This window comes from Lynx canadensis, chromosome A2 (genome assembly GCF_007474595.2).
Source record: "Lynx canadensis isolate LIC74 chromosome A2, mLynCan4.pri.v2, whole genome shotgun sequence".
Taxonomy (NCBI): domain Eukaryota; kingdom Metazoa; phylum Chordata; class Mammalia; order Carnivora; family Felidae; genus Lynx; species Lynx canadensis.
The window spans coordinates 6,491,714-6,507,715 of NC_044304.2; the positions used below are offsets into that span (position 1 = coordinate 6,491,714).

At 50.4% G+C, this 16,002-nt stretch overlaps 1 protein-coding gene across 1 annotated transcript in view; it reads right to left on the reverse strand.

The window, feature by feature from the left end:
• LOC115527545 (mucin-16-like) overlaps window positions 1–15,392 on the reverse strand; it is a 95,401-nt gene extending 80,009 nt beyond the window's left edge. Inside the window, 5 exon segments of the mRNA XM_032595286.1 lie at window positions 74–4,918; window positions 5,968–6,078; window positions 9,327–9,431; window positions 12,471–12,669; window positions 12,828–15,392. Of these exon segments, the coding sequence (XP_032451177.1) occupies window positions 74–4,918; window positions 5,968–6,078; window positions 9,327–9,431; window positions 12,471–12,669; window positions 12,828–15,392 (7,825 nt within the window).
• Between the last annotated feature and the right edge of the window lie 610 nt (window positions 15,393–16,002).

Here is a 16,002-nt window from a genome sequence, read left to right on the forward strand (position 1 = left end):
CCAGAGAGGCCAGGCGTTGGTGTGGAAGCTGTGGCATCCCCATCGAGGGAGGAGGTCTTGATCGGAGACATGCTTGTGGCTATCTCTGAGCCAGCTGGGGCCGAGGAGCGGGATTCCCATGTGGAACTGAGGGTCCCCTTGTGGGTCACTGCTGTGTTTTCAGAAGGGTGAATAGCTTCCGTAGTGGTAGAGACTTCAGATGGGGTCCATACGTCGACTGAGGTTTGACTGAGACCTGAGGGTGAACTAGTTACACCTTCTGAGCTCGTACCCCATGTGATGTGGGTCCTCGGCAGGCCAGCGGTGAGAGGTGAGGTGACAGAGTCAGAAGGAAAAGGACTACTGGCTGGGAGAGTGGAGGACACTGCAGAGGACGAGGTCATGGCATGTAAAGGCACCAAGGAAGATGGAGAGCTGACGTCCTGCTCAGAAGAAGGGCTTGAGAGTGACACACCCTCAGATCGCCTGTCCATGCTAGTGGTCACGTCTGAAAGTGGAGAACCCTGAGTCACAGCCGAGAGCGTATGAGGCTCCAAGGCTGTCGCTAATGTGCCCCAGGCTAGCATGCCCTGGGATATAGCTTCCGGGGGAATGGTTTCAGTGGCCTTGGCTATAGGTGAAGATTCTGCCATGACTGGTGAGGCAGAGAGCCTGGTGTTGATTCCCATGGGGATGCCTGGTGACACTGTGGCCCGAGTAGGGACAGGGATGGAAGTTCCACTCCGGGAGATGAACACTGTCCTGGAGACCCCAGACCTAGTACCAGTGGACACTTCGGAAGGGACGGTAATTTCCTCTGTAGCTGAGGTGGTGTGCTGGGATGTGATGGTTTCCTGTGGTTGCGGGGCCAGGGAGGACTTTGACTGTGTCTGAGTCTCCGTGGTTCCAGAGAAGCCAGGCATTGGTGTGACAGCCATTGTGGTCCCACCAGTGGGGGAGGTCTCAATCGGAGTTGTGCCAGTGGCTGTCTCTGAGACAGCTGGGGCTGAGGAGTGGGCTTCCCATGCAGTACTGAGGGTCCCCATGTGGGTCACTGCTGTGGTTTTGGGAGGGTGAATAGCTTCTGTAGTGGTAGAGACTTCAGATGGGGCCCATACATCGACTGAGGTCTGACTCAGACCTGAGGGTGAACTGTTCACACCTTCCGAGCTCATACCCCATGTGATGTGGGTCCTCGGCAGGCCAGTGGTGAGAGGTGAGGTGACAGAGTCAGAAGGATAAGAACTACTGGCTGGAGGTGTGGGGGACACTGCAGAAGTCAAGGACATACCTTGTAAAGATGGCACCAGGGAAGATGTAGAGCTGATGTCCTGCTCAGAGGAAGGGCTGGCGAGTGACTCATCTTCAGAACCTCTGTCCCCGCTAGCGGCCATCTCTGGGCGTGGAGAACCCTGAGTCATGGCTGAGTGTGTCTGTGCCCCTGATGCTGTGGCTGATGTATCCCAGACTAGTGTGCCTTGGGGTATAGCCTCTAAGGGAATGTTTATAGTGTCCATGGTTATAGGTTCAGATTCTGTCATGACGGGGGAAAGAGAGAGCCTGGTGTTGATTTCTGTGGGGAAGTCTGGTGACATCGTGAGCTGAACAGGGCCCAGGGTGGATGCCCTGCTAAAGAACATGATGCCTGTCCTGGTGGCCTCAGTATTAGTACCTGTGGACACCCTGGAAGGGCCAGTCATTTCCTCTGTGGCTGAGCTGGTGTGCCGGAACGTGTTGGTTTCCCATGGGTCTGGGGCCAGGGACATCTTTGATGGTGTCTCAGTCTCCGTGGTTCCAGAGAGGCCTGACCATTTTGTGGAAGCCATTGCATCCCCACCAATGGAGGAGGTCTTGACATGAGATGTGCCCGTGTCTGGCTGTAAGCCTGCTGGGGCCACGGGGTTAGATTCCCATGCAGAACTGAGGGTCGTTACGTAGGTCACTGCTGTGTTTTGGGGAAGGTGAGTGGCCTCTGTATCAGTAGAGTCTTCAGACGAGGCCTGAATCTCTACTGAGGTTTTACTCAGACCTGAGGGTGAACTGATCACACCTTCCAAGCTTGTGTTCCAAGTGCTGTGGGTCCTCAGCAGGCCATGGGTGAGAGGTGACGTGACAGGTACAAGAGAAGGAGGATTACTGGTTGGCAGTGTGGGGGACACTGTAGAGGATGAGGTCATGGAAGATAAAGGCACCAGGGAAGATGGAGAGCTGATGTCCTGCTCAGAGGAAGGGCTTGGGTGTGACACATCCTCTGAATGTCTGTCCATGCTAGTGGTCGTCTCTGAGTGTCTAGAACCCTGAGTCGCAGCCGAGTGCATCTCTGCCCTTGATGCTATGGCTGAGGTACCCAAGGCTAGCGTGCCCTCAGATGTAGTCCTAGTAGTACCATTCTGTTCACTCATGGTTAGTTTTTCACCATTTGTCACAACTTTCATTATACGGCCCCTGGTGGTATCTGATGACCTCATGGACTGAGGAAGTGTTGGGGTAGATATGTTGTCATTGGTGTATTTCTCTGTTCTTCTCTCTTCATTTGTAGGAGTGTAACTTAGCGAAGGAGCTATACCTGTTTCCGTTGTAAAGAATGGTATGTATGAGGTAGTTGGTCTGATCGTGTTCATTACATTGAATTTTTGAGTTGTGTCCCCTTGAGGAGTGGAGGTAGTGGTTGTGGCTGGTGACACAGGTTTCCCAGTAGTCCAGTCATGTGTGGGCAGAGAATCAGGCAGTGAAATGGATAGGAGGATATTGGGGTCAGTCTTTGTATTTGGATGGTCAGTGAAAGCCATTGAACCAGGCAGAACTTCCATATTTCTTTTACTGGTAGTCCAACTTGTGTCTAAAATGTCAGGAAGTAAGGTGTTCATCTTCTCGATACCAGAAGTTGAAATGGGCATAGATGCAGTTGTGTCTGAAGGAGTCAATGTTCTCATATTTGTGGACCTCATATCTTCAGCTGAAGCATGAGAAGATGGACTGGCTGGGCTGGTTCCAGTAACAGTCATAATGCCATGGGGAGTAGATAAAGAGCCTGATTCTGTGCTTGATGCTAAGGATGAAGTTGTGCCCATTGCAGAAGTTGTTTTGGGAGAACCTGTGACTTTCAAAATTGAAGTTATGTCTTTCATAGCCGAGGAGCCTGATGTTGGGGCAGAAGCAGTTGTGGATGACCAGGTGGAAGGATGCTCCATGGCAGATGTGCTGGTCTCTGTAGCCAGGGTGCTGTCCATGGTGCTCTCTCTCCTCTCTGGGTTGGACATGGTAGTCAGGACTGAGTTGGTTCCCATAGTGGTGATAGTGGTGATGACACGTGGAGGGGGGGCTGTGGTCGTACTCATCATGCTCGCTTCTGCAGGAAATGAGGTCTGTGACAGTTGCTCAGTCATAGAGGCAGCCTTACTAGTCGTTACACTTGTGACGGCCACCAGCATCTTAGACTCCATTGAAGGAAATACACCAGATGGTGAAGAGTTCATTTTTCCTCCTGAAGCATCATTGGTAGGGCTGGTGATGGCTTGGCTTTTAAATGTCAGAGTTGCCGATGTGGTTTGTTCTCTGGAGGTGAGATGCAATGTGTCTGTGGCTTCTAGAGATGCACCATGAATCAGATCACTCCCAGTTGTCTTGTCTGACCGTGTGATAGCAGATGAATAAGCCGCACCCACAGATACACTTGTTTGTTGTTCAGCTGTTCCAGTAGCCACTGCTGAGGAGGAAAGTGTCCTCCCTGTAGAACTGACTTTGGGCAAACCAGTGACATGTGACTGGACAGCTGTGTCTGTGACAGTCCATGGAGAGGTCCCTGGTGCTTGGGTGCTGCCTGTGGCCCTGGACTTCCTCTCCGGGCTAGTCATTATAGTTGAAACTGACCTTGCTCCCCTGGGGCTGGAGGTGATGATCACCAAGGTGAGAGCCCCACCCTTGCTTGTTAGTTCTGTCGGATATGATGTCACAGAAGGGACCCCAGGTGGAGATGCCATTTCAGTGGTCTCCAGTCCAGTGATGGACTCAGAATTGGGCCCCACCAAAGGGGAAGTAGCAGCTATAGAGGAACCAGTTGTCTCTTTTGCCATACTGGTGAGGCTGATAGTGGCTGAGCCTTCTGACCTGTCAGAAGTCCAAGGTCCTGTTGGAGGAATGTGGGTTGTGAGGGTGGTGGTAGCTGTGTCTGGCTTCACAGGGGAGGCACTCGACATTGGGTCACTCCGAGGTATCTGCTTTGGCCATGGGCCAGATGAATAAGCCTTCCCCACAGATCCACCTGTCTGTCGTTCAACTGCCATTGCCTTTGTACTGAAGGCCGTGGAAGGAATGACCACGGTGCTGACCCACGGCGTGGTTTTAAGTTCGGATTTATCTGCCACTGAGCCTGTGGCTACCTTGGAGATAACTAAACTTGTTGCAGAGTCTTGAAGACCAGTGGAAGATGTGCTCAAGGGGAAATGAGTGTCCACTGCGGTCCCCTCGGTGGAGCCAAACCGTGTGGACAAGTCCATTTCAGTTGTCTTTGAAGTCAAGCCTGAGCTGACTTGCTGAACCTTCCCTGTGGCACCTACAGAAGTTGATTCTGGGTGGAAAGAGGACATTGTTCCTCTTGACTGGCTTGTCCCTTCTGGTGTCCCAGAATAAGTACTAGCCCAGGCCTCAGCTGGATGTGTGGAGTGTGAGATGTTATTTGTAACTACTGCCATTTCTGTGGATGATTCTGCTGTCATCGTGTTTCCTGTGGGCAAGGGAAGGAGTTTGGTGCTGACACTCCCTGTGTTCGGGGACTGAAGGGTGGCCAGTCCCACTGTGGTATCCACAGGGGCAGTCTCTTTTGGAGTCTTCCTAAGAGAAGTCCCCACAGTGATCCTGGCCTTGTGGCTGCTGCTGCTGGGCTCCTTGGAGCTTGGATTTAGGATATCTTCAGATGTTCCTGGGCTTCTTGTGGGCAGGCCTGTGACTGAAACAGCTCTTCAGTTAGGAAGTTTGCAAGGAGGTAAAAATGGGGCTCTTCTGATTTTGATTCTCCTTCCTCTCTCCTTACAAATCTGCACATAATATGTTCCTCTAGATGGCAGGAATCATATTGTCCAACCCTGTGCCCAATGTTGGGTACATGAGCTTGGTCTACTGGCTCTCAGAGCTCCCTCTGGCATCTTAGGTTTTTATATCAGTGTGGCCTCCATGCAGACCTATATACCACATCTCATGTCTTAGTGGAGGGTAAAGATTCTACACAGGAATAGAGAAAAACTCTCCCAACTTTTGGTGGAGAAAAACTCTCCCTCTCCATTTTTCCACCTTGGTCCAGCCTTCTCAATCAATCTCTTTTAGTCTAATATCTGTCTTTATCCCCTAGACCTCAAAACTGTGATTCTAATGAAAATTTCTGTGGCTTGGTTTTTAACAGGGTAAGGGAAGAGGTAGATTAAGGCACCTTACTTCCTATATATTTTCTTATTCTTTCACCTCTAATTAGGTGAAATGAAGAACCTTTCCGCCTTCTAGCATAGAAAGACATGTCAAAGTATTGCTTTCAGGAATCAGGACAGCTGTATTCATCCACCTAGCACCTTAAATGGACACCTCCTCTCACCTGCAGAACACTGTAACAGTGGACAGCGTTATAATCATTTTGTAATTATGAATTGTCCCGTAGAATAAACCAATGGCATCTCAGGTCTACCTTTCCCTGTTCTTGGAAATCCCTGACCTTAGTGATGGTATCTGAATTAGGAAGGCCCTTCACAATTGGTCAGCTGTTTTGTAGAGACATTATATCTGTTCCTAAAGCTGAAATGACTGGCTCTTGAACATATAAATTACTAAGGAGAAGCAAGTCATATTAGAAGTCAATAAATCTCCACTTAAAATGTTACCAATAGCCTCTGGGTACAACAGCAGAAAGTTTTGATTATGTACCAGAACCTGGGACTGAGGAAATCAATTATTTTAGTCCAGAGACCAATCTTAAGCATAATGTACACAGAGGATCATACATACCCAGTCTGCCTACAGTCACCAGAGACATGGGGTCACCCGTTGACCACGTGGTGCCTCCATACGCCCCCTCACTCAGCTCCCCAGTGGTGGTTGTCACAGGCTCCTGAGGACCTGAAGGAAAAGAGGATTGACACGTCAGCCTAGCTTTCCTTCAAGATGGGAACACACAAGAAATGCTCTCACTAGGCACTGACTCAGCATGTCCTCATCTGTCTCTGAGAAGGCACATGGTGAGGACTGACTCTCTTGGCACGGAATCAAACTGATAAGGTGTCTTACATCATAATTATAGAAGAGTTTCCTGTTGATGGTGGGACTGCTGAATTGATTGGCCTCAAGCAAAAGCATTTGGCAGTAGTCTGTCTCTAGCACCTAATGTGAATTCACCATTGGTTGATTTTTCTCTCCCATGTTTTAGACTCTCCATAAGTAAAATAAGGATTATATCATGAATTATTATATCAGATTAGCAAACATATGCAAACAATATGTCTTGGTTATGCACTTTCTTATTTCCCTTTATCATTCTTTTATAACTATCATCATGCAGACTTCACATCTGGGGAGGGTAAAGGTAGGCTCAGACTGGAAGGAACTGAATTTGGACTCAGGGATGCTAAAAGTGTCACTAGTTACATAGAGAAAGTAGAATTATCCTACTAGATATGTGTAACCAGATGGACATTCTCAGCAGGAATCCTCTCTTTACTTTTTTGAATAGTATCCACCAAATCTCAGAATGCCCAGTGCAAGAGAAGTCAGGAACTAGGTTCTTACTTGTAAATGGGATACAGGTATTAACACATGGAGCTGAGCTGGGCTCTACATCAGAGGAGCTCTCCTCAGTGGCTAGAGTCACAACTACACCATATGTGGTGGCCTTTGGTGGCCTGGCCACAGAGATCACCTTAAGGGTCCTGTATTCTCCCACAGTAATGCTCAGGCACCAAGGATATTCTGGGGAGCCAGTGCCTGGGAAAACTGTGGTTTTCTGGAATTGAATGTTGGTGAATAATGTAGACAGTGTCAGTCCAGAGGCAAGTGAAGGAGAATTAGGGGTTCTGGATTTCTCTGCCTTGGAAGAAACATAAGAAGCTGAAGTTGAGCTTAGAATAAGTACCAGAGGGGACAGGGATTTGGTCTTTTCTCCAAATCCTCCAAGACCTCCAAAAAAGAAGGTCTTGTCTATGATGGCGCCTCTAGCCCTCTGCTCATAGGAGTAGTTATCTCTGAGAGTGAAAAACTGAGTCTCAGCAGAGGGGTTCCTTCCCAGGAGGCTGTGGTCGTGGTGTCCAGAGTAAGAGTGCTCTTTGCTGCAGTCCTAGACGGGCTTGTTGGTGTGTTGAAGGTCATGTGTAAAGAATCAGCCATGTGAGGCAAGACAATGGTTGATGTTGGTTCTTCTGGGGATGCCAGTGTCACCTACTGACTGAGTAAAGCCTGGGATAGGTACAGTTTACTGGGAAGCAAACTCAAGTCCCAGTGATTTCAGTAGTAGCATCCCTGAACATTTGGGAAAAGATCATGCTTTTGTGTCTGTGGCTGTGCTAGAATCCTGAGAAATACCAGTGTCCCTCAGTCCAAGAGTCTGTGAGGAACCAGTTTCTTCCCCAGTCCTTGCAGTTTTAGGAAGAATGGAGGCTGAAGTGTAAAGGTTGGTTGCCTCTGGAATGAAGGCTGTAACCATTGGTGGCGTGACATTGTGTGATTCTGAGTGGGTAGGAACAGGAGAACATGACCAGCCCCAGAACTGGTTGCCCAGACAGAGTCTACCAGTAAAACTGTAAAAGGATGAATTCCCTCTGTGTCTGTAGTGGTCTCAGAAGCAGCCAGTGTCTCCACTGAGGTACTGATCCAACTTGGAGAACTCCTCCCAATTTCTGTGCTCACACCCACCGGCGATCTGGTTTTCACTAGACCCGGTGAGTGACCCCGTCATCTCAGTGGTGTCTCACTTCAGAAAATGGTTTACACTGTCATCTCTAGTGTAGGAGACTTCAAGTTCTGTCCCTTGGAACTTGTACTCAGAGTCAGATTTCCTTCAGGAGGGGTCACTGCTACTGGGTACTTATGCCCTGACATTGTGAATGCTGTAGGAAGAGTTGAGGGAGGGCTCTGCTTGCCTTCCATGCTGGTAAGGACTGGTGCTGGTAAGGACATGATGGCCACTCCTGTGCTGCTGACCACCCAAAGATGCTTGACCTTACCCGTCCTGGACCCTGAAGAGAAGGCTTATACTGAGACGGATGGGCTGGTTTTGGGCTCCAGAATGAGTTCCTGAGAACTTGTGTCTCTATGAGAAGTTGACCTGGTAATAGTTGCAGATGATGGATATGTACTAGTTGTCAAGATCAAGGTATATACAGGGCCAGGCAGAGAAAGGGACCATTTACATCAGGCTGTGTGCTTGGCTTCTCAGAAGAAGCAATGGAAATGTATAGAGTTGTCAGTTCAGGGCTTTCAGCAGTCCGACTCATTCCTAAAGTCTCAGCAAACATAGTGGTCATCTGCTGGCCACCAGGAGAAGCTGTGACATGATACAGTGTAGTTGTCCCCCCAAGCCCTCTGTTGCTAAAACGTGTACTCATGATTTTAGGAAGTATTAGTGATTATGGTAAGGTTTCTATGATTATTAGATTGATCTCTGTGAGTTTGCTTGGAGAGAACATTTAACAAATCCTGTTTCTGACCAATGGGGGAGAGTCTGTCCTTCCTTTTCTATATCTACTGCTCCTTCCCCATATCTGACCCTTATTTACCAAGTGCCTGTGGTCCCTGCTTCCCCACCTGAAGCCCTGGATTACTGGATATTATCTCTAAAGATTTAGGGCATAATTTAATATGTATATTATCTTATTATTTCTTATTTTGGAAACTCCTATTTGGCCTTTAAAGAGAATCTAAGGGCAGGGAAGATTAGATTATAAAATGATAGGTCAGTCTCTAAACCTCTATCGCTTCTACCTGACAAGAGAGAACCATTTCCTTTTTAGGAAAACCTCCAGGACACAGAGTTGACTTGCTCATGGTATCACATCCTCCAAGATAGTGGCTTTTTCTCATGTAGGGCTCATTCCAGGAACTATCAACCACCCCTGACCAATCCTTATCATGCTAGCTCTGGACCTCTTTCGATAAGACCCATATACTAATGAAAACGTCCTGAACATTGAATGGTCTCTTGTGTCCTTGGAGATATTTAAGTCCCATATTGGAGAAATAGGGCCCAGAGATCTACATTTTTTAGGAGAAATGCAGGTGGTACCAACATCTCAGGCTAGTTCTAGCAGAAACACAACTTACCAGAGAATAGAAAACATGGTTCCTAGAGAGACAAAGTTTAGCAGCAGCTGTCATACCTGCAGAATCAACCACGGTCACAGGTGTTGAAGGGTCACTGTTCAGCCATGAGGAACTTTCATATGTGGGGAAGTGAGTAACGGACACCACAGTCCCATCAGTGCCTGTAGGAGAGACAGGTGGGTTGGATGGATACTGGTCAGTTTAGAGGGAAGGCACCTGAGAAAAACTAATATGTGCCCAGTTTGGAAACAAAGACATTTATCTATAAGAAAATGTTATTCAAAGGCTAGAGACAGGAGAACACAGATTTGGGGGACTGGAACACCAGCTCTGCGTGAGAATTGTGCCGTGAACAAGCATGATGAAATAAGATATTAATGGGCAATAATTGAGCCTCTTCTCTCTCTAGTCCCAGAATCAACAGAATCCACATAAAGTCTGGGATCACGGATATCACATCAAAGTGCTGGTCTAGTCCATAAAAAATGGGCTTGTCAAAGAGTGAGGCAGATGTCTGTCCAGGTGACTTCAAGTCAGATATCCTAATAGGACATAGAGGAGGGCATATGCCAGATAGTGTCAGGAAAGGCTGTCAGATTCCTGATAGGAACCTGCTTGTTTTATAACCAGTGATGACCAAGGTGATGTGATCAGTCCTCTCAGGGAGACAAGACAGACACAGAAGCCACATACTTCTATTCCCACTAGTCTTTTTTTTTTTAATTTTTTTAATGTTTATTTACTTTTGAGACAGAGAGAGACAGAGCATGAACGGGGGAGGGTCAGAGAGAGAGGGAGACACAGAATCAGAAGTAGGCTCCAGGCTCCGAGCTGTCAGCACAGAGCCTGACGCGGGGCTGGAACTCACCGACTGCGAGATCGTGACCTGAGCTGAAGTCGGACGCTTAACCGACTGAGCCACCCAGGCGCCCTCCCACTAGTCTTATTGAGATGGACCATCAATTGGAGATACCTAGGGAAGCTTAGTCATGATGGGCTGATTCTTATCTGGGTGAGAACAGGTGACCTCAAGAAGAAGTTTCAAAATCTAAACATAAGAATTTAGTATTCTACCATATTATGTAGCAATTCCATTACTAGGTATTTTTCCCCAAAGAATCAAAAGGACTCAAGTAGGTATTTGTACGCTAATGTTCATAGCAGCCTGATCAACAATGGGCAAAACATGGAGACAGCCCAAATGTCCATCTATGTATGAATAAGCAAAAGGCACTACAATGAACTGTTTTTCAGCCTTAAAAAGGAAAGAGGGGCGCCTGAGTGGCTCCGTTGGTTAAGCGGCCAACTTCGGCTCAGGTCATGATCTCACAGTTCATGAGTTTAGGGCCCACACTGGGCTCCGGGCTGACAGTTCAGAGCCTGGAGTCTGCTTCAGATTCTGTGTCTCCTTCTCTCTCTGCCCCTCCCCTGCTCATGCTCTGTCTCTCTCTCCCTTAAAAAAAAAAAAATAATAAACATTAAAAAAAGGAAAGAAATTGTGATACAAGCTACAACATGGATGACCCTTGAAAACATTATGCTAAGTGAAATAAGCCAGACACAAAAGGACAAATATTACATGATTCCACTTATATAAGGTACCTAGAATAGTCAGATTCACAGAGACAGAAGCAGAATGATGATTTCAGATGCTAGGAGAAGGGGAAAAAGAGGACTTAGTGTTTAATGGGAATAAAGTGTCTGTTGGGGAAGATAAAGTTCTGGAGATGGATGATGGGGATGGTTACACAACAGTGTGAATGTGCTTAATGCCATTGAACTGTATATTACCTCAATTAAAAAAAAGGTTTTAAAAAATGTGAGATTCATCAGGAAGTCTACACTGCACACTATAGAAGGGCAACCCCATACTACCGGTAGAAAACCAGACCCAGGGGCTCTAGTGGCCCCCTAGCCAATTGGACATTTCCCTGAAACCGGAATCCTGATGCAAGACAAGTCATATATCCTGTTAAAAAAAGGCGAGGAGATGGGGCGCCTGGGTGGCGCAGTCGGTTAAGCGTCCGACTTCAGCCAGGTCACGATCTCGCGGTCCGTGAGTTCGAGCCCCGCGTCAGGCTCTGGGCTGATGGCTCGGAGCCTGGAGCCTGTTTCCGATTCTGTGTCTCCCTCTCTCTCTGCCCCTCCCCCATTCATGCTCTGTCTCTCTCTGTCCCAAAAATAAATAAACGTTGAAAAAAAAATTAAAAAAAAAAAGGCGAGGAGATTTCTTACCATCTTCAGTGGCCAGTGGCCAAACCAAGGAGAACAAAGCCATTTCCAAGGGGGCAGAAAGAGTAGGTCCTTACTTATGGATGGGGGCAAGCTATCCAGATCAGGAACAGATGGTCTGACCCAGAAGTCTCACCTCTGTCAGGTGGAGCCTCTGACGGTACAGAGACAGATGTCCAGGAGGGCTCTCCCTTGGCTTCAGAAGAGGTAAATGTTCCTGATGAGGTCCTGGCCAGGCCACTCTCCTCTCCCAGGCTGGTGTGCTCTGGCCCTGAGGAGGAAAGAGTCTTGGGAGAAGTTTGGCTTGTCTGTGCCTGAAAGTCAGTAAGTGCTGATGAGGAGATCCAGCTCGAGGCCGTGGGGTCTAGGGGAGAGGCCCCGGTCACTCCTCTGGCGGATGGATCAAAAGAATCAGCACTGTGGCTGATGCTGGAGGATGAGTAAGCAGAGGAGTCAATTTCCCTTCCGGAAGATGAGCTGGCCTGTGACATGAGTGGACTTGTCCCTGCGCCCTCCCCGGTGCCCACGGAAGATGTGGCCTCTGGGGGAGATGGGGGAGAGCTTCCACCCAGCAGTACAGAGGCCAGGGAGGGAGCTGATGCCTTCTCAGTAGTTATTTCCCTAAACTTAGGGATGGATGAGGTGGAGCCCACAGTTTCCGGCATTGTGGGGGCAGAGCTGAAGGCAGTGGTCACCTCAGGGGACACAGAGGAGACTGAAGAAGAGGGTTCTGGCCCAACTCTCTCTGTGGTCACTGATGATTCTGACCAGGGGCCACGTTGCCTTTCAGGATTGGTGGCCTCAGAGGAAGCCGGGACCCCCACAGTGCTGTGTGTTAAAGGCAGAGATGAGTTCCACTGGGCAACTAAACTTGTTCTCAGATTGACTGTGGTTTTTCCATGGTCAGACGTCTGAGCGACCCCCCTGCTGGTTTCCACAGAGCTAACCATGGCAGCAAGACTCTGGACCTCTGCAGTCCGCCTTGGGGGTGAGCTCGTCTCGTCTCGAGACACGGAGCCGGCTGGTCTTGTTGCCTCTGATGTGAGTCTTCTCTTGGGTGTTGAGGTGGTCAGTGCTGCTGGGGATGTGGGCTCTGTCGATGGAGAGGTAATGGGGAGGGGCCGAGAGGAGCTCTGCCCGGCTTCTGTGCTGGAGAGGCCTGGAAATCTGGAAACAGAAACATCGGTGCTGTCCCTCATCCCTGAGGCTGTGATAGCTACGGTTGTAGTATCTGAGGGTGAATGAATCAACGCGGCGGACGGACTCATGCTGAGCTGGTGGGAGGCTGTGGCTGTGGGGGGAGTTAAGTCCCCACCCGTGCCCACGGTGGTCGAATCTGTATTTTGGAGAACAGTGGTGTCTACCCCTGGATCTGCAAGTTCATGGGAAGGTACAGAAGGTGTAAATGTAGCAAATGTCTTGGATGAACTTGGACTTGAAGCATCGGGAGCATTTAAGGCCCTTTCCTCTGTTGAGCTGGTACTCAGCCACGTTACCACGGGGAGAGACGTACTGAGAGCCCGGAGCCAAGAAGTGATTGTGCTCTCGTTACTGGTGCTCAGGGTCAAGGACTCACCTGAGGCATCAGAGGTCAGTTCCAATGTGCTGCTTCCAGAGGGAGGGGAGGCAGAGGCCACGACAGACACTGGTCCTAGGGTTGACCGTGTCCCGAATCCAGGGGATTTTTCTGCCGGATCTGTGCCCTGGGATCCAGTGAAGCGTTCAGCTGTGTCTGTGCTGGCCCCTGCCATCGTGTCTGGGCTAGTGGGACTGGGTGTCCTTGGGATTTGAGGACTTCCAGCATGAGCAGCTGGGCTGGCGGACTCTGTTCTTGCATAAGTGTCTGTGGTTCTGAGCTCCTTCACCAAATGGGATGAAGAGACCTGAGCTGAACGTGTCACCATGGGATCCGGAGGGGGGACGTATGTGGCGGAGGCCCCGGTACCACTGGTGCCGATCTTTCCGGGAAGTGACATCACAGGTGGCGACCCAGAAGAGTAAGAGATTTCATCAGTCTCCATTTTTGCTATTGATACAGCCGCAGTGGCCTTCACCGAGGGTGAGACAAGGGGCGTGTGACTCTCTGGACTGGTTTGCACCTCTCTGAGGAGGACGCCGGATGAGTCTGTTGGTTCTGGGCGGGTGCCAGAGGTAGCAACGCTCTCTTCTGATGGCTCCACTGATGGGGCTGACGATGGAGTAGCCAGGGGAACAGAGACGCCCCTCCATGTGTCCGCACTGGCTGGGGAGTTGCTAAGTGATGAGGAAGTCCTAGAAGATATGGGCATGTCCCATTTACTAGCCTCAGCTGTGCCGGCTACAGTGCTTGCGGTGACCTCCTGGGCTAAAAATGTGGTGGCCACTGGGACTGGGGCAACAGAAGCAGCAGATGAAGACGAGTTATCAGGCGAGGGAACTGCAGTTGTTTCTGGAGCCAGAGGTGGGCTGGTTTCATCCCCAGAAACTGTAAGCCCCCCAGAGGACAAATCATAGGGGGCCCCAGACAAGAGGCCAGCCAAGTGGCTTGTCCTTCGTACAGTCCTTGAGCTGGAAGCACCAGTGGACTGAGATGCACTCGTTGAGACCCAACGGCTTTCCTTGGCCAGGGAGGCATGTGTGGATGTCTCAGGTGGAGATGCGGTTCCAATGGGCGGGTGGGTTGTTCCCGACTTCCTTTCCCCACCATTTCCCTCTGTGGGCTGCATCCTGGTGGAAGGTCCGGAAGGAACGGTGGCTGGACCTCTTGGGTTGTCTGTTGAAGGCTGCCACACAGACACTCCTTCCGTGGAGCTGGTTTTTAGGGAACTGAATGCAGGAACCACGCCGGCCGCAGAAAGAAGAGGGGCAGTCGCTGACACAGAGCTTCGTGCCGGAGGCGACCTTGTTGCAAATTTGGGACTCGTCTCGGGCCAAGCATTGCTGTGAAGTACAGTGTTGGTCTGTGACATGGCGGCTGCAGAAATAAAAGCAGGGGTCCTCGTCAACCGAGAAGTTTTAGGAAGAGTGGCGTTGGCTGACTGTGCAATGGAGGTGCTGTTTGTGGTCCTGAAGGCATTCACTATATGGGATGAGCGGTACTCACCTGAGCGTGTAGCCCAGGAGTCCACGGCTGAGAGGGCTTGCATGGGCACAGAGGTGAAGGCCAAGGTGGTCTTGTCTCTGGAAACAGAGGTCTCAGGTGGAGACACAGATGGATTTAAAGGTTTCTTTGAATCCTCTCCAGTAGTAAATAAAAGGGTGTTGGTCTCTTCTGAGGCAGAGGAGGGGAATGGAGAAAATGAAGTCTTCATTCCAGACACACTGGTGATGCTGAGGGTTCCAGGGCCACCCGACGGTTCCGAAGCCGAAGTCCCGGCTGCGGGGAGGCTGGGCGGGTCTGGGGTCTCGGGGGAGGTGCTGAGGGGGAGCATGCTCCCTGCTGTCTCTTCCCCTGGGGTAGATGGACGGGCCAGGGTAGAGGTGGCACTTCTGACCCTCCCAGCACTTGCCACTGGATTACTTGCCGTTATGGGAAACGTGACAGCTGTGTTGGGCTCCGTCCTCTCTGGGCTCCCCGGGATCCCCGTGGTCGTGGAAGAGTTAACTGTCTGCACTGAGGATGTGCTGGAGCCTGGCACTTTATCACCCAGATCTGAAGCAGGTGACAGCAGGGAAACACTGGGGGTTAGCGTGGTGTCTCCCTCAGAACCAAGCTCAGGGGAGGTAAAGTGATGTTCCGTGTTGGACCGAGGCAGTCCTGGGCTCCTTTGCTCCCCGGAATCTGGAGTCTCTCTAGATGACGTCTCGGGGTAAGTAGAAGAGACCGTCTTGGAGGGCAAGCGTGTTGCTCCCGGAGTACTTGGATTACCAGCCGCCCTCACCTCGGCTGGAGTGACTGGGGCACTTCTCATGGTCTGAGTCAAACCCGTGAGTGTCTCAGATGAAGCCGTATGTTCTGTGGGGAGGTGGGCTGTGGTCCAGCTCCTCCTGGTGCTGCTGTTTCCCACCCCACTGGGGACAGTCAGCTGATCGGTGGCTGGGCCGCCTGTGGCTTCTGTGAAGAGTGTGTCTGTCGAGGTTTCTTGGGGTGAAGTTCCTTTGGAGGGGCTGCTCTTTGCAGTGACTTCCGGAGTGGGGGAAGGGCTGACAGAGGTTACCACAATGCTTGAGGACCCCCCAGGATCTGTCTCTGTCCAGCGCGTGCGCTGGGATTCACTCGCGTCCTGAACGGAGCCTGCCTGGGTCTGTGACGCGGCTGTTGGGGTGCTGGAGAGGGGTGCCCTGGAGGGCTCAGAGTTCCCACCGGCAGCCGTGCTTCTGAGCTCCCCCTCTGGGTCAGATGAGGACCCCGGAGCCCCACCTGTCACCCTGCTGTCAGGGCTGGAGGCTGTGGTGATAGTCAGACTGTTCTCTCTTCCAGGAGCAGAGACACTGGTCGCGGTCTCAGCTGGGAAAGTAAAAGACAGGGCACTTTTGTCCACGGTGGCCACAGCTGCGGAAACCTCACGTGATAAACTGGTA